General features: G+C 46.3%; 1 protein-coding gene across 3 annotated transcripts in view; it reads right to left on the reverse strand.

Moving 5' to 3' along the window:
* The window catches only part of VILL (villin like), a 33,174-nt gene that overhangs the window by 8,167 nt on the left and 4,375 nt on the right, over positions 1 to 20,632 (reverse strand). The window contains exons 1-15 of one of the 3 annotated variants that reach the window (XM_042816744.1): positions 14,176 to 14,392; positions 13,210 to 13,291; positions 11,996 to 12,070; positions 10,239 to 10,435; positions 8,153 to 8,261; positions 7,734 to 7,844; positions 6,579 to 6,778; positions 6,421 to 6,499; positions 5,782 to 5,880; positions 3,613 to 3,766; positions 2,510 to 2,610; positions 2,190 to 2,327; positions 1,289 to 1,447; positions 403 to 582; positions 11 to 156 (exon numbers count right to left, since the gene is read on the reverse strand). In XM_042816744.1, coding sequence (XP_042672678.1) covers positions 11 to 156; positions 403 to 582; positions 1,289 to 1,447; positions 2,190 to 2,327; positions 2,510 to 2,610; positions 3,613 to 3,766; positions 5,782 to 5,880; positions 6,421 to 6,499; positions 6,579 to 6,778; positions 7,734 to 7,844; positions 8,153 to 8,261; positions 10,239 to 10,435; positions 11,996 to 12,070; positions 13,210 to 13,278 — 1,817 coding nt within the window. In that variant the 5' untranslated portion in view covers positions 13,279 to 13,291; positions 14,176 to 14,392. Of the gene's footprint in view, positions 1 to 10; positions 157 to 402; positions 583 to 1,288; positions 1,448 to 2,189; positions 2,328 to 2,509; positions 2,611 to 3,612; positions 3,767 to 5,781; positions 5,881 to 6,420; positions 6,500 to 6,578; positions 6,779 to 7,733; positions 7,845 to 8,152; positions 8,262 to 10,238; positions 10,436 to 11,995; positions 12,071 to 13,209; positions 13,292 to 13,988; positions 14,100 to 14,175; positions 14,393 to 20,632 lie in introns of those variants that run through there. The other 2 variants (XM_042816742.1, XM_042816743.1) reach the window with 2 other exon arrangements.

The following is a 20,632-nucleotide window of genomic DNA, read 5'->3' on the forward strand; positions in this document are numbered from 1 at the left end:
TTACTCTTACCTCTTTTCACTGGCATAAGGGGCTTTGCCTCCCAGGGCTTCCCAGAACTCTGCTGGCTCCTGTCCCTCCAAAATGGTGTGCTTGTCCCTTCTGGAGACAATGTCAGCCACCATCTTTGCCATCTCCCTCTCATCTCCACTGCAGCCCTGGAGTTCAGGACATAAAATTGAGGCTGAGTTAGTGGCAGACTAGAAAAACTTACCTGGGGCCAAGATACCTTGACCCTACACCACTGCTCCATCGAGTTTCAGACCTGTTATTGAGCATTTCACCTGAGCTGGTCACTCGGAATCTATGAGCAGCTCCATGGCCCCACAAGTCAGGGACTCAAGACCCACACCAGCTATTTCAGCTCCCCGTGACTGTGTCTCTTGAGCCCGCGGCAGTCTCACCTTCCCACACCACAGGTAGCAGACTTGGTTGGTTGCCAGCAGGAAGACATCATTGGAGTTGAGAGAGGAGGCCCTCGCTGGCACCTCCGTGGCCTTGGTGTTCATCTCATTTGTGCCTCTCACCTGGAAGAGGCGGACTGCTCGCTCAGGGGTGCATTTCTGGGCCCGGCTTGTGCCACCCTGCATGGAAACAGAGAAAAAGACAGTGTTGGAAGATGAGAATGCAAATCCAGGGTGCATCTGGTTGAAGGAAGAAGATTCGCAGCTCACAGCCCTCCCCACAGCAACAAACCATAGAATCATCGACTCATGGCTTGTATTGGAAGGGATCCTAAAGATCATCCATTTCCAACCCCTGCCATGGACTGGTTGCCATGCACCAGGCCAGGCTGCCCAGGGCCCCATCCAGCCAAGCCTTCAGCACCTCCACAGATGGGACATCCACAGTTTCTCCGGGCAGCCCATGCCGGGCTTCATCGCCCTATGAGTAAAGCATTTTTTCCTAATGTCTAAATTAAATTTCTCTTCTTTTTAGTTTAAAGCCATCCCTCCTTGTCCTATCACTATTAGAGCAGCTCTTGTAAAACTCAGCATTAATTCCTGTGCAGTTTCCATCTCACCAGAGACTTCTTCAGGGCTATAAAAATGGGAATCAGCCTCTCTTTGTCTATAGGGTGAAAAGGCTTTTGAAGATACACTGGTGGCTCTATAGGCATCTACAAAAGAAGAGCTGGAAATATTCCACCACTTCCATCTGTCAGCCCATGCAGACCTGAGGCTCTTTTCCTGAATATTAGTCTATTTGTTTTTGAACTATTTCTCTAGCCACTGCCATTCCACCACTGCTTTCACCTTCCATCGCCCACCCACACAAAGCCCACGTTACCTCATAAATGACCAGCTTGCCCTTGAAGATTGCCAGGAAGTGTGCTGGCTCCTTGCCCATTGTCACGCGGACCTGCACAGCCTCATCCCCGTGCTTTTTGTCTAGCTCGATGGCATTGAGGGCGCAGGCAGTGATTTCATCCACAGAGGCATGGCGACCCTTGGGGAGAAGAGATACCACTGGCAGTGAGATGCGATGAAGGGTACAAAGTCCTACGTATGCTGTCATAAGATGAGAGTTAAAACCATGTGACTTCTTCAGGAGCTTGAATCTTCAGAGGCTGAAGCCCCAGAGGACAATCTGCAAGACTGCAAAGTTTGATGCCAACATATAATCATAGAATCATTTGCCCAGAGAGGTTGTGATGCCCCGTCCCTGGAGGTGTTCAAGGCCAGGTTGGATGGGGCCCTGGGCAGCCTGGTCTGGTATTAAACGAGGAGGTTGGTGGCCCTGCATGTGGTGGGGGGGTTGGAGATTCATGATCCTTTAGGTCCCTTCCAACCCTGGCCACTCTGTGATTCTGTAATGTTTGAAGGACTGCTAAGATCATCCAGTTCAACCACACCACTAGACCATGTCCCCAAGTGCCACATCTACACTTTCCTTGAACACCTCTAGAGATGGTGACTCCTTCAACTCCCTGAGCTGTGTCAATGTCTCACCAGCACTGTAAGCTCCATAATCCTTTACCATTTCTGTCTGACATTTCCAGCTCTCAGCCTGATGCAAACTTGGGCTAAGAGCATACATGTTGCCTAGAAAACAGAGCTTGGGCTATTTCCAAGTGGACACATGAGGTTCTTCCAGATGATTGGCTTGGGGTTTTTATGCCCAACTGTTTCCTTTGGTTTTAGGCTTCTAGCAGACACAGCACAATCTCTTCTGTTCCAATCTGACTTACCTGCCACATGTAGAGGACATAGTGAGGCCGGCCAGATCTGAGGTAGGTGTACAGGACCAGGTAGCAATCACCTCCATAGAACTGCCCATATGTTTTGGGATCCACCGGCTGCATTTGCAGGTCCTCAATTCTCCACACCTAGTTTGAGAAATATGTAAATAAACAGCAGGGTACTCAATGTAAGGACACAGTGCCACGGGCACAGACATACCTGTGGGGGAGGAAAGGTGGGCACGTGTTCGCAGTTCATACAGCTGCTGTGTGTGTGAAAAGGCAGAAAGATCTGGAAACACTGATAATTGCCAAAGGAGTTCTCTCACCTCTATGTCCCCAGAGGCATCATCCACCATCCTCTGCTCGGCAGCCAGCTCTGGTCTTGCATGGAGCTGAGTGGTGTCAAACTTCACCTGCTCCACCTTGGCTGCATGCACCAGCAGAATAGAAGCAAGAACCCAGTAAGTGCACAGTGACACACAACCCCTCCACAGAAACACATGCACACAATCATTATAAATGTAAGAACAACCTGGTCTCTGGTTGCATAAAGCCAGACTTGCCACCAGTAAGCAAATGTCAATTGTGGGACATACAAGAGTGCATGCACTCTAATGCTGATCTGTTATTGGTTGGGAACTGGCCATACAGCACTTTCCAATGAGGTTGTGATGACTGGTGGGTAAAAATAGAATTATCTCCTGACTAAAAGTTCATAATTGTTTTCCAAATGTATATATACTTCCATCATTTTTGAGCGTTTCTTTCAGAAACAGAATGACCATGTTTCTCCAACTCATGGAGAAGACAGTATTTATGGATAACAGGGAGAGAAGGGAGAAGAGAGAACTTGCAAAGGAAGGAAATATTTGCAGCTATAAAGATATTAACGATGGAGACAAATCAGCATCTCTGCCACTTCTGTCTGTCATCAGCAAGATTTCTCTCTTTGGTGTTGTTTACTCTTTGGAGTTAATGCACTGAATTATGCACTTCAGCAGCACGATAAATGGGGGCACCATTTACACCAATAGAGAATGATTCCATTGACGTCAGGAAGATCTTGGGTGGATGCCAGCATAAATGAAAGCAGAATGTTGTTCAGCACATCCTTATCAGGTTCATCATTAGCTCTATCTGAAGAAGATTAAGCAGCTATGCAAGTGTGAATTTTTTACACACGTTTTTTTTCAGGTGAGATCTGCCAACCTTTACATTTGGAGTAAGTGGCAGCTCGGTTCTTACAAGAAGTACTCTGCTTCTACTGAAGGTGGTGGAAAGCATGGGACATGAGAAGAGTGCACACTGGACTTTCAAAATGCTGAGGACAGGGAGCAGCCAATGTGAATGGCGTTCCCTTGGCTCTATAGCTTATCATGGACAGCAGAGTCAAATACATGGCAAATTGTGTCTCTGAAAACCAACTCACCAGTTTTGCCAACAGTATAGACTTTGCCCAGCCCCTGTGTTTCATCCTTTTCCGTCCACCTCTGGAAGAGCTGTTTGAACATAGCTGACTCTGCACCATCATTGATCACTTCAACGTTGGTGGAAGGAGAATAGCCTTTGGCTTGGATAAAACCCTAGGGGGTTGAAAAAAGACATCAGTGAAGACACACCAAGCTTCTTGTATACATGAGAAGAAGGCTGAGGACTCCAAAAGCAAACCTCCACCTCCAGTCGAGCACAGCAGCATAACCATGTCAGGATTCACCCCAAGATGAAAACGTGCGCTCAGACTTATGAAGATACCTACAGACATTCTATTCATGTTTATACCTGTATTTAGAGAGCTGTCCCTAGGAGGACAGTCACCTGGATGACATCCTAAACTTAATCTCTGCATGGCATCTTATTTTTGAAAAAATCTCACACAGTAAGTCTAACAAACAGCCTTGCTATGATAGAGAACACCTCATTCAGCTCTATAGACAGCTTCTGGTGGTGGATCCAGGATTGGAGCCAATGAGCAGAGATGGAACTGGGCCCATGGGCTGAGTTAGCTTTTCTCCCAGCTCTTTGACCTTCTCTGGACAGGAATCTTGTTCTCCCTTTAGCATGATAGAGAGCTTGTATGCCAAGGAAGGAATGCAGGCAGAGTGCTCTGAAGGGATAAAACTACAAAAGTCTCTCTTTTTTTTTTTTCTCCATTTTTTTTTCCTCAAAACAAGTTATTTCCTCGAAATAGAGCAGCCATTGAGTTAAGAGAGTGCTTCAACAGAAGTGTCTGATACAGTGTGATAAGGATGAAAACGATCTGTGTTCTGTCTGCCCAAGTGTCAAAGTCATTGCTTAGTCTTTGAGAACTGCTCTGTGTTTAGCTCAGCAGACTCCAGGATGACCCAGAGGTACAGTGCTGACAGCCATGGTTTGGGAAGGAGCCTGAGTGTGGGCTTCAGAGCATTCGTCTTCTTCTGTAAATACTGTAGCCACACACTACCCCCAGGGAAAAGCAGAGCAGATGGTCTTCCCATCCTTCCCACCTGCCAAGCTGAAAGAAAGAGATATCTTTTGTTCTACATTTGTAGCCCAGGGCCAGAGTTTGCAGAGCTGATTGCCTACAAAAAGCAGCTGAGTTCAGCTTTTGAAAGGAGAAGCAGAGAATTGTGAGATGTTTTTAGTCGGAGTTTGTCTTAAGCTTTTCTTCTCTGAGACAATAGGTGCAAGTGGTATCTTCAGGTAAGATCTTATTGAAGGTGGGGCCACTGAGGTTCAGTATCTCCACGGAAGATCTCACTGAAGATGAAACCATTTATGGTCTTCACATAAGTCAACAAATGAATTTAAAAACAAAGCTCTCCAGTATTATTCACTCCCACGTGCCAACTGACATGAAATACTACCAAATGCCTTCTAAACTCAGGCTCCTATGAGGCCAACTTTGAAAGGAAGCACTGAGGCATGCTCTGCCAGAAAATGGCAGATTATCTGAAGAGATGCAGAGGTGTGCTATGCTGAAGTGCTCTATAACAGAAGCCACAGTTTTGCTGCAGGTCAGCTGGTCCAGGCTAGTAGCAGTTAACAGCAGAGCTCTTTCTACCAAGTGCCAGTTTCCAATTCACATGTAGAACCTGGGCCCAAACCCATCAGCGCTGTGCAAAACACTACTGCCTGTAATGGATTTGGGGTTGGCACTGGTAGCAGTTACTTATCCATTTCTGCTTTTTTCAGGGAGCCTGAGTCATCAAATTCCCCACTGACTTCCCCAGAAGTATTACACTCAGCTGGGAACACAACTCTGGTCTGTGCTGCCTTGGACAGTAAGAGATGCTATTTAGCAAGCACACACGAGACTTGTGACTATCTGCACTGTGATCCCTTCATTCTCCCCAACACCCACAGTATGGGATCACGGATGTTACAAAGATTATAAAAGCCTCTTTCCTGTAATCAGTTCCCTCTTAGTTTCAGTGACAGCTAGCTCTCAGTGAGATTTGATGAATAACAATTTTACATTATGTCATCACACCTCCCTCAGAAGTTTAAATGTTTCCTCTGTTATTACTCAGACCCACACTTAATCACAATTAGTGGTCAGATCTAGATTAGTGCCTAGTTAACCTCCCATGACATCACTGGCACTACATTTACCACTCACCACGGCTCGAGTGAAGGCTGCTTTCTTCTCCTCCTGGTTGGAGGCTTTTCCTCTCCAGACATAAATCTTAAAGCCACCTTGGTCTAAAATGTAGCAGTCCTGAGGTGAAACAGAAAAAAACGATGTTAAAAGATCTCCTCAAGCAAAAGTCCTCTGGTGCCTATCCAGTCTGGATCCTTCTTGAAGCCTTAGATGTAGATCTAGCTCACTGCCTTGCCTTGCAGGGTTCTGAACCTGGTATTGCAAGATACCACCAACCCTACCTGCGTTCTTGAGTATGTTGACTTTGTGAGCATACCTGGCTGAGGCAGCTGCCTTTAAACTGTAATGCAATAAAGTACGTATTTTTTCTAGGAACTGCTCAAAATTGGCCACTATAGCCTCATGAGAGATGTTTCCAATCCAACAGAACACCATTGGCTGGGAAGGTGGGTTTGCCATCTCTTGTAACTTTAACCCACTGCCCGCCTCTGGCCACTGAAGCTGTAGGTAGAGCCTAAGCTGTCTTGTTTGTGGAAGACATCGGCTAATCTTGAAGGATGATAATTTTCAGGAAACCAGGTATCTTAAAAAACAGGTGCTCAGTTGAAAATAAAAGCTCAGCACTCTTTGGTCACCATAAGGTCTAATGCCTTTCACCTCATGCTGGAGCAGGTCTTGTGTCAGGGGCCGAGTGGCTATCTCCTGCACCACGAGGTCGCTGTCCTTCTCGTAGACACTGAAAAACAGAGCCAGCAAGTGGTCAGGCCTCCCGGCACCCGCCATGACAAGGGGTGGGAGCCCAGACCCACACTCACTGATAGAGCCGGACGTTTGCTTTCTGCAGCTCATCTGCTTTCGTGTCCGGGATGGCATCTCGGAGCTCCCCATGCCTCTCACCAAGCACCATCTTCATGATCTTGAGGAGGTCTGGGAAGTCCTTCTCGTTGTCAATGATGCCGATTTGAGCGCGGCCGCCTCTTTCGCTGTCCCTGATGCTACGAGCCAGCGCGAGGCCCTGCACAAGGATCACCGGTGGGGTTTAATCCTAACCCACACAGCATATTCAGCAACATTACTTCAGACCTAGAGCAGTGACCGAGTAATAGTGGTCTAAGCCAGATTACCACTGCTAATGTCTTCCAAATTTTCCTATTTGTAAAGGGTGATGTGTCCACCAGACCTGCTTATTATCTGAGTGGAGAGGCTGTGACACAGCTGCTCAGAGAAGCCATGAGTGCTCCATTGCTGGAGGTACTCAAGGCCAGCCTGGATGGGGCTCTGCACAGCCTGATCTGGTGGGAGGTATCCCTGCCCGCAGCAGAGGATTAGAGCCCAATGACCTTTAAGATCCCTTCCAACCAAAGCCACTCTATGATTCTATGATTACCAGATGTCACAATGTGAAGAGCTGCCCCACCTGCCTTTCAATATGCATAATCATTGGCTATGAGCTTAGTCACCAACTCTGCTAATTTCCTGCTGGTAAATTTGGCTGATCACATCCCTATATTGCAGATCATCTATCAGTAAAATAAGGGTAATGATCCATTTGAAAACTGCCTTAAGAACCATGGATCTGACCTACCAAAACAAGGGTTACGTATTCCTGTTTGTCTTATACTGACCAACCTGGAATTCCCTGTGATTTTAAAAATAAATTTAAAATCACCTACCCCTAGGCAGTAGTTGCAGTTAAATCTACCAGCACTAACTTTATTCCCATGCCATGCAGACTGCAGGGCACATAGGGATGGCAGTGGGTCTCCCCAAAGGGAGCTGGATGCCCTTCTAAACAACCAGATATCACTGTATGGGGAAGTAGATTTGCCAGGATCTTCTCCATTCTCCTGGTTTTAGTCATATTCTCACTGACTAAAACAAATGTCAACCAACAGTGACCATGCAAACACAAGCACTATTTCTTTCTATGCAAACACTGAGTGCTGTGCGTGCCTTTGGTCCGTACTCACCCTGGATTTCTCAGCAATGCTGCAGTTGGGCCCATTCCACTGGATCAGCACTTTCCCAAGGTCCAGCAGGAACACATCACCCTTATTGAAACTATCCCAGGAAAGTGCTACCTGTCATAAGGAGATGGAAGCGCTCAGCAAACAGAGGAGACAAGAGCTTGCAGGAGACAAGCCATGGGCACGGAGAAGTTGTCCTGGGGATGCAACAACTGGTCTGCAACGACAGGCTCATTTTTCTAGCACTCATCCACTCACTCAGCCAAATGGTTTCTCTCAGGATGATACTAAACCCAAGCGAGATCTTGAAAATTACCCTTGGAAAGAAATGAGCTATTGAGCAGGCAGACCAGATAGAAAATGGGTGTAGGAGGGGAAGCAGGGAGGAATAGTCCATAGGGAGCGAGGTATCCCCTGAGTACCTCTGTGGCTGACACATGCTTCTTCCCTTTGACATGAAGAAGACGCTTGATGTTGTACATATTGGTCTCCACATGCTTAAATCCTGAGGCCACCCCTCCCTTCTTGTAGCTGTTAGGAATCAGAGAACAAGGAGTTAGAGGTGGTTAGAAAACAGCAACCCCTCCATCATTTCGGAATATCTCAAGCTTTTGTTGACAAGTAAAAATCTAGAGCTAATATAATCTCAAAGTCTTAAGAATGAAACACGAAATGGCCTCACTCTACTGTTCCTGTACTGTACTGTTCCTGGTCCCTGGCCAGACAACGAGTCCTCACAGTGCCCACCATGAGGTGGGTGTTATGTTTTGCGTCTTGGGAGAAGGTGTGTTGAGAAGCAGGCAGGTCAGGGATGGCAATGGAAACATACCACAGTCAAATTGAAAATCCCATCAAGCACAGAAGTGGCATCTCAGAATTGAAATATTCCATAAACAGTCAAATGAAAATGAACCATATTTTGCAGAGAATATATATACATATATATTTTGGCTGAAATCTGTTTTTATGCAAAACAGTTATTCTAGATAGAAAGCTGCTTCCCTATGGGAACATCCTTCTGTCCTTGAACACTCACTTTGCAAAAGCTGCTGTTAGCATTGTAATTGCCTCACTGCGTGATGCCACCCCTTCTTGTCTTGCAGCTTTGCAAGGAGGACACAATTACATCAGTACAGGTTAAAATTTCCCCCAAAGAAGTCCCAGAATGTTTTAACAGGTATTTTTCGACAAGTTTAACTCCTTTCCACATATCCAAATGCATTTTAGAAATCCAACAGCATGTTTGTGCTTCATGGCTTACAGTAACGATTGAAACAATGTCATTACCATTTGTAGAAAATACAGATGATTGCTGAGATTTTTATAGATATTGCAGTGTGAAAAATCAATATATTTTATCATACATGGATAAGACTGGCACACATGGTCAGGTCAGTGGGTGATTCACAGTACTTTAGACTTGTTTGGCACAGTTCTTCCTATCCAGAAGAGATGCTCTACCTGCCAAGGTGTGGAAACAGCCTGCTTCAATTTCTTATTCTGCCTCAGACTTCCTGTACGACCTCAGTATGTGGTTTAGGCCACAATGAAGACTAACTCACTCTTATTTCAGAGGCAGATATGTTCCCAAATAAAATTCTATGCCTACGTGCTTTGGAAGGTCTGAATTTCAGTTTTTTCACAGCCCTTTATTCATCTTTAAAATGAGGGTAAAAGCACTCGTCTGTCTCACAAAAGCCCAGAGGAAGCTCACGAGAGGCTGTAGAGATGCAAAATGCAGAGAAATCAAAAGCAAGACTGGGTCAAATCTGAGGACGGGTTTCCACCTGGGCTTTTTTCAGCGGTCTGAAAGAAAGGCACTTAGGACTATTTCTTGCCAGCACAGAACAGCTATTACAGTCACCTTCCAAAGACCCCAGAGGAAATCAGGACCACAGGACTGGACTCAACGCCACAAGACTGGATTCAATACCATCTTTCCAATGGCTTAGTTCAGAGAATGAAGCTTTGCTTTCACAGTAGGAAAATTGCCCCTAGTGTGATCAACGCTTCATGGAGCCGATTAGCTCATAAACAGGGATTAAGATTTGGTTGCTGGCAACAGCAGCGGACAGGGCACCTAAATACAACTAAATGAACTCTAAATAAATGTTAGTAACAAACACCTTTGAAAAGAACTATCTCAGTCTTTTGTCTCATATGTATAACCCTAACTGGCTCTTGAGGGACATGGTTTAGTGGGCACGTTGGTGTTGCATTGATGGTTGGACTGGACGATCTCAGTGGTCTTTTCCAACCTTAATGATTCTGTGATTCTCAGCAAGGTGGATATTGATTTAAATTGTCCTGAATGGGCATATTAATCTAAATTGTATGGAGAAGAGAAAGGAAAACCCTACAGTGAACAAAAGGGCAGTTAAAACCATTGAAAACACCTGGGGAAGCAATTAGTAGATCAGAATGACAGGGGCCCAGCCTCAATCCCTACAACTTCTGTTTGTCAGAATGGAAAGTTTTCACTGCAGCAAAGGGTCTGACTGTACTCACATAATGCCACTGCGGAAATAGCTTTGGAAGGTCTCAGACTCGTGTCCCTGCACCTCCCGGTGCTGCACAGGGCTTCCCCTGAGCGCAGCGTCCAGCTGAGTGACGTACATGGCTGCAGCACCTTGCTCATCCTGAGATGAATCCTTCCCAATCCAGTAATGCAAATCCACAGCAGTGCCACGAGGGGTTCTTTTGCTCTGGAAGAGGTGGGAAAGATGAGACAGGGTGAAGACACAGCCCATAATGCTGCTGTCTAGAAAGAAGTGGCCAAAACAAGTGACCATGGAGCCCATTCCCAAGGCCCATCCTCCCTCTCCATAGGATGGAGCCCAATGATGCTCCACCGAAGCATGTTTCCATCATATATGCTTTTATGACTTATTAAGGAAAATGAGGCACCTGTGGAAGTCCAAAACCTCGCGTGTTTGACCTGTCCTACTTTTGCAGAGTTTGATATGAAAACTTAAAGGACATTCTTCTCATAGATCACTTTAAATTTGCCTGGAGATTGGATTCTTTCTCTCCCTTTCTCTTTCTCATACAACAGTACATAGTAACACCAACTGCCTGGGAGTTCCTGCTGACTTGCAAAAGAGACAGAACTCCAAATGAAGCTGAGCCCGTGTGCGCTTGCTGTGATTCATCTTATTACAGAAAAACCCAATAGCCCAGAAAGAAGAGGCAAGTGATCTGAGAACAGGTGTGCTTATCGTTATGTGAGCCGTGCCAGCTATTTTTCAGCACCTACTGTGTTAAACCCTATCATCCATGCCTGAAAAAGATAATAAAAGCTCATTTTATAAACTCGATTTGACACTAAGTTCTGTTTATTTGCTTTGTGCAGTGATACTACAGCGAAAAACACAGTAGAGCTTGAATAAAACACCGTTCCTCTAGGCGCAGCTGACTAATTTGTGGCAAAATCATTCAATTTAATGCACTGTTAAAAAAGATGATCAAAGTCCTATTGTCCTGCGGACAAGCCTTGTTTGAAAAGCATGCATTTAAGGTGCAGAATGCAAAGATGAGTATTTTTACCCACTTATCTGCAGGGAGGAAGGAGTGCAGTGGACTGACTAAGGGCTTTGTTACCTGGGCAAGCTCTTGCAGCACAAGCTGAGCCTGTGAGCATCAAAACCTACAGTGACTACAGCCTGCTCTCTGCAAGGACACTCACATTCTGCTCTAAGCACATCTTTAGGTGGCTGCTGCCAATCTGATTCTTCAAAAACACTCAAAAGGTACCATAATGGGGCGTGCATGGCCTAGCCTGAGTTCAAGTGGTTGCAATTAAGTCTGGACCAAATTTGGGTGGGACAGCAGAGGTCTCCTAAGGGAGACAGGGAGAAGGGCTGCAGATCTCCACTGTTGCTGTGACATGAAGCAGGTGGCTCTCACAACCCATACCATCTTGTGTAAATAACACTTCCTAGTTGGCCACCTCTCCCATCCCAAAAACACTCCCATAAGCCGTGCAAATCCAGACCTTGAAGTAACTCGCTGGGGATATACCAGCCATTTTTCCACATCTGGACATAAAGCAATGGGTGAGAAGATAAATCATTTTAATTAATACTGCTAATGGTTTCTCAGGACTTCTGATTTACTGGACACACAGAGCTGTTACAGCAGCCACACTACATTCAGGTGTGTGATGGGATGGCAGTGCATACGCACAACCACTCCAGTATCAAGTTGGAACACAAGAAACGACGCTGATCCTCCCAAAGAGACCAATGTTTGTTCACCTTACTTACGTGCAGAATTACATAGCAGTCCCCTTCAAAAAAAGTCCCATAGGCTTTTTCAGGTACAGGAACCATCTTCATGTTCTGTGAGAAAACGCACACTTGGGTCATTGCAAGAACTTTTACAAAGCAGACGTAACTCAACTGACAGCAAGGGTTTGGATAAGGAAGAATCAGGGCTGTGCTTGTGGAATAGGAAAAGTCACTTCTGGAGGAAATTCCGAATGTACCACGATGTGAAAAGGTGAAAATGAAAATGCTGCTTGCCTAGACCAACAAAAATTTGTGTATAATGTTCCCCAAGCAATCCTGTAGGCCTAGGGAAAAAGTCCCAGAGGTCATGCTGAAATGCTCTAGAGCTTGCATGTGTAGGGGAATTGTCATGGCATTGAGCACATCTTACCCTAGATTTAGTTCTGGGTTGTGGTTTTTAATTGGCATCTGTAAAATTCAAGGATAATTTTCAATTTTGACAGGATGACCACCTTGTTCAGGATTGATAGCAAGTAGCTGTGCTGGGAAAAAATGGACATTGATGTCTCTCATCCCCTCTAGACTCTAATTGCACACTGTATTCAGCACAATTAACCAGCCATGCCTGCCCATTGCAGGTGGTGGGACGTGAATCCACCAGTACACACACCTCCTGGACAAGAACTGACTCTGTGGTTCCCTGAAATTCAAAACATGCATTTTTCTGGTGGCCTGACTTGGTTTCCTGCATACCAACCTGACCCTTGTGAACCAAAATGTTGCTAATTTCAGATCCTTTAGAAAACAACTTAATACAATATTTTGGAGAGAAATGTTATGGCAAAGACACTGTGGAAAACAGCTGGGATCTTCAGAGGGCCACCACCACTTGGAGATTCTTTCCACTTCTCCCCAGGCTGTCTTTGCCAGTGAAATGCAACAGAATAAGGACAAAATTGAGCATAGCTTGGCTACAAATCCCAAGCAAAGATGATCCCGAGTAGAAGGTGACCTTGCAGGTTGCAGTAACCTTGTAGAAACCCATCAGTCAATATTATCCTTGTTTTCCAGAGAAACACAAAGGCACCAAACAATAACACGCCAAATGTAGGGATAAGTAGAGTTGCCTGTTTCCCACTGCTGCATCTTACCAATATGACTCTTTTTTCCCCCAGATCAGTTCCAGAATATCTTTCTTGAAATATGCATACACACAGATGACATACAGCATAATTGCCCCCTTATCATACCTCTATGCTCCATATCTGCAGACCCAGCCTTCTCTCAATAGTGGGAAGATTTGTGTCACCATCTGCCATCCTGAACTCTGAGCTGGAAGGAAAAGCAAGAAGGAAAAAAAGACAAAATAAGTACAGAATTGGATAGAACTATAGGTGTGCAAGTCAGCTGGGTTTCTCTTATAGTTAATGGAGATAATCACACCTTGAAATACCTCTCTGCTGACTATAAAAATCACATTCCAGTTCAGGTGTAGTTATCTACACTCGGGTGGGGTGAACTCCCATTTCCAGTACATCCATGCTCATGAAGGTCCAAGCAAAGTATGGGATCACTGCCCAGCAAAGCCTCGATAGGACACCGCTGGTCTGATATGGGATTGTTTTTCCCCTGTTTGCACAGATGGGAAGGATTCACCAGGGTGTTGGACCCAACATCAGTACTGCAGCACAAGGGATTGCAGAGACACCAGGGACCTCCGGGAACTTAATGCCCTCCTGGAGCAGCTAAGGTCAGCTCAGGTGCCCTGGGTCACCAGTGGCCTAAGGAATGAAGCCCTTCCACTTCAGGAGGAGATTCAGGTCTAAGTTAAGCTACCTGCAAATAATCCCAAGGTAGGACACCAGGTTTCCATCTCCATTAGGGTCAAGGGAGCCAGTACAGTCAGCAGAGCACAGGGAGTGATTCAGCTGATGACTCAATCACCTACGTTATGCAAAGCCAAGCAGCTCTCTAGGCTCTGCTTACTGCACGGGGAAGAGGTGGGATTCAGCTGCCTGCACAAAGGTACCTGGGGACCTTTAAGATGGTTTGGGTATCTCCAAGTGCCACTTTGATGGGTGAAGGTCTCCCATCCATAGAATAAAAGAATCATTTGATTCGGAAGGGATCCTTAAAGGCCATCTGGTCCAACTCTCCTGCAATAAACAGAGATGCCTACAGTTCCATTAGGTGCTCTGAGCCCCCTCCAGCCTCACCTTGAGTGTCTCCAGGCACAGGGTACCCACCATAGGACGGGGCGTCCACCAAATCCACTGTCTGTTCTATTTGCCAGCAGTGAGAAACACCAGGAACTCTCCTTAACTCCCTGTATCTTCTTGCTTAGATGATAGAAGTTTTGCTAGTAAAAAAACTCTGAATCCAGCCAACCTACCTTCTGAAGCAGATCAAACCCCAGGCCAGTGTGTGTGAGCTCACCAGGTTGTATCCTAGCAGAGCTGGCTGGCATAACAGGTGCCTCCCAATCAATTCAGCTCAGCTGCAGCAACTACAGGACAGACTGTGATTGTGTAAGGGCACAGCCCATATCAGCTGTTCCTGTATGAGTCAGTTCTGCTCACAGACCAAAGCCCAGCCTTGAGAGCAAGCATGGCTCACTGATTCTGTGTTTTGCATTCATTTGCCTTACAAGTGCGCTTTCGTTATTTGCATTTGCTTATGACAGACTGAACTGTTGTAGTGGGTTAAAAACAACTTGATTGAGTGCGCTTACTTCCCCAACTCTGGATGAAATGGCTCTCATGGTTGTAGGGCTTGGCTTACCCTGTGCACCTCTGCTCCTGTAAGCAGAAAACTGCTTGCAAGAAGGAACAGACATTTTTGTATGAGCTTGGTACCCAAGCTGAGCCACAATGATGAAAAATGAAAGATGAAAAATAAAAGAAGCCACAGCACAAAGCCATGAAGGAAGCTTCTTTCAAGGGAGAAAAGAGAAAAGACAGATGATCTCATGCCAAAAGGCATCTTTATTACTTGTGTCACGGAAGCATGGAGAGATATGCTGCACTTGTCGCCATTAAATCATTGGTTGTGATGATCCTTCTCCTGAAGATTTTGCTAGAGAACAGAAGTTGCTCTTCTATGTAGGAATGTTGGTACATTAATATATTCTACAGCCCAGAACTGCCAGATCCTTTTTCTTTGCATAGGCACTGAAGCACCCACAGCCCTGAGCATCAGATTCATCATTCTCACTCCTTTGCCTTGGATGGATCTGAAGGATCACGGAAGACTGAGTCCACATGGCCTCACCTATTGACCACGAGGGCATTAAGCAATCCTTCAGTTTCCTCCGAATTCTCCCAGGCAAGAAGAAAAAAGATGCTTTTTATCTCATGTCCCAGAATGGTAATCCCACACAGATTGAAAATCAGGTCCAGGAATATATTTCATCCTCTAAGGAGGAGATGGACATTCTTCTGGATGGGATCCTCACTCACTTACTGTGGAGTCTGTGGCTGGCATGAAATAATGCCAGAACCATAGAACTGTTTGAGTTGGAGGGGACGCTTAAAGGCCATCTAGTCCAGCTCCCCTGCAGTGAACAGGGATACCCACCCCTCAATCACTCCAGAGCCTGAATGTCTCCAAAGCAGCACTGCCCCAGTTCAGATCTTTAACCAAAATACTGTCCTTTCCCTTCAATATGGCATCTGAAAAGTCCCCATCAAAGAGTGAAGCCTGCATCCCTCAGCTACTGTTTCATTTATTTAGGTATCTTCCCCTCGGGTCGAATACCAAAACGACTTGCAAACGAAGTCAGTGCAGAGGTTTGTATGTGAGAGAGCATTTGGGGGTGAAGTCTTTGCAAAACCGATGCTGCTCCCTGCGGAAGGCAGCAGGCGTCATTGCCTCCGAACAGCGCAGGAAGCGGGCAGCTGTCCAGCTGTGAGCACAGCTGGAGCCCCGCTCCTCCCAGCATCCCAGCCTCCCGTCCAGCGATGTTAACCCAAAGGATCCTCAAATTCCTCTGTGCTCAGACAATCGCGACGGACAAAACCGTCCAGCAGCGCTTCACCAATTCCCACCCAAATGTCTTCGACTCAAAATGGGGAGCTTCAGCCTCCTCTGCTCCTGGGGCTCTGACACCGCCTCTGCTCCCATCTTTTTGGGGGTAGCTGTTCCCCTCCTCAAGCCATTAACTGGGGCAGTGTGAAGCACAGTTAAGGTCGGCCATTTCTTTGGACATTTCAGCTTCTTTCAGCTGGTGGCCAAGTTGGAAATAATAGGAATATGACTTCAATAATCAGACAGCTCATTTCATTAAAAATTTAATGTGACTTTTAATCAGATGATCCCATAATTCAACTCCAGCCCAGACACAAAATCCAGTATTTATGGAGTGGAAACTTCTCATTTGTGCTGAAACCAGGAAGGGTAGAAACTTTTCTAATTTAAAAAGAAATAAAGAAACTTCAAGAGGCTCAGGCTCACTGTGGGGTTTGAACAGTGATGTCCAGCTCAGTTCTTATCTCACCCAAACTGGTTCTACCCAGACCTAGGTGAAATGCAAATATGCAAAGAGCATGAGTCAGCTGCCTCTGGGGCAGGAATTTACCAAAAATAGCTGGTTATGGTGGCAATTCACTTCCTTCTATGCAGACACAGCTTTACCTATTCCCTTACTTCTACACAGACAGTTTTATCTATGAAGGAAGAAAAGAGGCATTAAAGCAGCTGTAGGATTCTGCATGCACGTCAGTAGCACACAGCTGTTCAATTTTCTAAGGCAATTTTCTTTTTTTGTGCAGAGGCGGGGTTTGAAAAGTAGCCCTGTGTGTAGCACAGCTGAGTGATTTTACTCATGTTGTCCCATCCCTGACGACCCATCTCCAGATGGGGATACCCAAGGTCAGGCTGGACAGAACTCTGAGCACCTGATGGAGCTGCAGGTGTCCCTGTTCATTGCAGGGGAGTTGGACCAGATGGCCTTTATCAGACCTCTTCCAAATCAAATCATTCTATGAACTTCCACCTCTAGGGCCACCTACCCTACCATCTGCACCATTTCCAAGACTCTTAAAGCCTTGGAAAGAGGAGCCAAGTATGTACCATGGGCACACATTGGCAGGCAGGACCAGGGAGAGATGGCCACTGTGTGGCAAAGGCTCTGCTGGGTCATCGCTGCTTGGTTAAGATGTTATAAACTGCAAAGAGCAAAAGCTTCTTCAGGCTGAGTGCAAAGGACCAAGGCCAGGCTGGATGACTCCCTGGGCTGCCTGACCTGGTGGGTGACAGCCCTGCCATGGCAGGGGGTTGGAACTAAATGTTCTTCAATGTTCCTTTCAATTTAAGCCATCCTATGATTCCATGAATTTAACTTTATCTAAGGAATGAAGCTGGAAGGTGAAGGCAGATGGACTTTAACACTCACTGCCAAAATCAGAACAATGCTCCTTGCTTGCTAAATCTGACCCTTCTCCAACCAGCATTGGTGTGAGGAAGAGCTTTGCCTTCAAGAAAGATCAGATGACTGATTAAGTGTCAAGGTCATTCTCAAGAATGGTTAATAAATAACAATTGGGGTGGAAATGCCAGCAGTCACAGCTTCACTTCAGTCAACCTGGTATGTGTTGAGGAAGCAGAGGCAGCAGGACGTTTTTGTTGGCAGATGGGCTGTTTGGGTGGGGAGGGAGGACAAGCACTCAGGAGGGGACAGGAGATCATTTCAAACTCTCAGGGAACATTCAGAATTAAGTCTGATTTGGCTTGTCTGGGTTTTGGCGGTGCTGGAGTTATGGCAATAAAAAAACCCCAGTGAAATGACTAATGTTCTGTACAGCTTCGGGAAAATAGGAAGCAGCTGTGGCTTCAGCCTTTCCAGGCTGAAAGCCCTAATTATTGAGAATACTTGGACTGGCACTGGATGAGGTAAACCAGGGCTGTTGAACTGCTTACATTATAGCTGAGCATCTGGGCCCAAGGAGTGTCCCTGGAGGTGCTCAAGAAGCATGGAGGTGTGTGACTTAGGGACATGGTTAGTGGGCAGCACCAGTGGTAGGTGAGTTGGGTGGTTGGGCGAGGTGATCTTAGGGGTCTTTTTGAACCTTAACGATTCTTTGATTTTTTTGTTTGCACAAAGGACAGCAGTTAACTCTTGTTTTGCTCCAGGAAATGAAATTCTACATTGAGTACTGTGCGTGGCTCCTCAAGTGCTGCTTGGCACCACTGCTTTAAAGACTGGCTGTACCTAGAGAGGGACTGGCCAGAAGCACCAGCACTCAGGCTGCATGAGCTGTCTCGTTTTCGTGGTGCAAGAGGAGAAAAAGTTCCTTGCATCTCAGCCAACGTGGTGATGATGCAGGGAATGGGATCTGTGCTTTGGGGGTGGCAATAGAGGCAAAAGCACAACTCAGCTGACCTCCTCCTCTGTGTACTGTTGAAGTCCAGTCTCAGGAGCTCGGTGTGCCAAGGAAATGGCTCTGCACAGACACTGCTGCTGACCACAGAGAGCACTCCAGCCCTCCTGGAAAGAGCTGTTGCCTGGCAGCTAAAATTATGTGAAATAAGCCTTGAAATAAGATGCTATTTCTGATTGTGGTGGGCAATTAACTATTGGAACAGCTTATTAGGAAAGCTGGCAGGCTCTCCTTTATGACTTTGAAACAAGATGGCTGAATGGCCAGGGTGTGTTCTTTGGGCTTGGATGCTCATGGTCTGCAACCATCAGGCTCCAGTCAGGTGCCCCTGTTAGTCTGACCATAATGCAATGATATGGTCCAGTCCTCATGCTTCAGGGATTCATGGCCTCCCCTATGGGTCAAAAAAGATCCCTTATCCTTCCTACCAAATCATCTGCGTGGATTATGGAAGGGGCTGAAGGGCTCTTTCACTCTTTTGATCCATCAATCAAAATCAGAGATGGTGCAGGGGACATGGGGTGAGCTATGATTACAAGAAACTCATTGCTCACCTTCTCAGGGACGCTGACTCTGGAGCTGAGCAGGAACCTATCTTGAGCTCAATAGGAATGTTTGCACCTTTCTTCACTAATGGCTAGGGATCATCAGACCCAACTCATCCAAGTGGGTTCATTCTATGTCAGCTGCATCATCCAAGTCAACTCATCCTGTGATCACTACCTGCCATCATAGGAGACTGTTCTTATGTGCTCATGGGGCAAAGGCTGGGATGACAAGGACTGAGGTGCTAAAGATGCTAAAAACTTTAGGGCCTGGAATGAAGAGAACAACTGAGGTGATTTTACGTTCTCAGTAGTCTCTTGAACTGGAAATGCTGTAGACCATGGGAAGGGGTTGTCACTTGAACCATGGAAACTCATCCCACCTTCAGCCACTGTCTGAGAGCATCACTCAGATGTAAACCTTCAACACCTCTCCCTATAATGCATGTCCTCACCCTCTGCCCATTCCAGTCATCTCTGACTTACTTTGTAGCTTACACACAGCCAGAAAACAAGCGATGCTGTGAGCCTTTACCTTTCAGTCCCCTGGAAGCTACACACAGGTGGGCTTTGTACTAATTCTCCAGACACACTATTGCTCCTTCTTAAAAGGAAGGAGCACAAGAAGTAATGCATTACTGGGAAATAGTTCCTAGTTGCCACAGCCCTCCACCTGAACCTCATCTATCTCTTCAAATTCCTTGGAGAACATCTCATTCAGGAAGGCTGGCAGACCACGGTTTATCTCCTCTGACTTTGCAGACTCTGCAGCTGCTTCTTTTCCACCTGCCATCAATTCCAGCCCATCACCTTGCTCCATCCAGAAAGCCCTGCTCATCTCTCCACACCTCCCTTTATGACCTCCTTTCTTCCCCCTGTTCATTGGCTGCTGGTAGCTTTCCAGCAGTCTGATCTTCAAGCAGATGGCCTCGGGAAACTGATTTGTAGGAGCAGATTTTCCCAAACTGCTGCTTTCAGAATCCTCCCTCTAAAATTTTAATGCCTGTTTTCTCTGGGAAGAGTAGAGATGCATTGTCCCTGAAAATTTCTCATTGCCGTAATGACTTACTAACAATTAAATAGAGAGAAGTTATGGATGTCTCATCCCTGGAGGTGCCCAAGACCAGGCTGGATGGGGCCCTGGGCAACCTGACCTGGTGGGTGGCAACCAGCCCACAGCAGGGGTTGGAGCTGGGTGGGCTTTGAGGTCCTTTCCAACCCAATCATCCTATGATTCTATGAAACCCAACCACATCTGAGGATGTGGCTGAGAAAAAAAAGAGCTTCACAAGAAGCTTTTAGAAGCCCGCTGCATGCAGGTGCCTTGTGGCAGTGTTGTCCCAGGTGTGGTGCCAGGTGCATTATTTTCAATTACTAAAATGCAGCTTGATTCACGCTTGCTCCAGGGGTATCCACTCCACCTCTGGCTCCACACTGTGAGGTTACTGAGTCAGTCACAGTGCAGAGCCATCCCTGGGGAAAGCAGGCACGAAGCCTGCCAATTCATTACAAACAAATCTTTCTTTCAGTTCCTTCTTGCTCTGGTGAAAGGCAGAGATTTCTGGCTCAGGACCAGCCCTGCATCCAAAGGCAGGGCTTCATGACACAGCAAGGGCAGGAGATGTATGCAGGAGGAAAACAAAGCTGAGGCCATTTTCATTCCTCTTCCTGGTTTCCTGAGAAGTGGTTCAGGTTAGAAGCATTCTCAGAAACTTCTAATTACTCACTGCCTCCAGGAAGAGAGTTATGAT

Source organism: Centrocercus urophasianus, unplaced genomic scaffold (genome assembly GCF_019232065.1).
Source record: "Centrocercus urophasianus isolate 14NV4802_14NV808 unplaced genomic scaffold, USGS_Curo_1.0 seq_16, whole genome shotgun sequence".
In the NCBI taxonomy this organism is placed as follows: domain Eukaryota; kingdom Metazoa; phylum Chordata; class Aves; order Galliformes; family Phasianidae; genus Centrocercus; species Centrocercus urophasianus.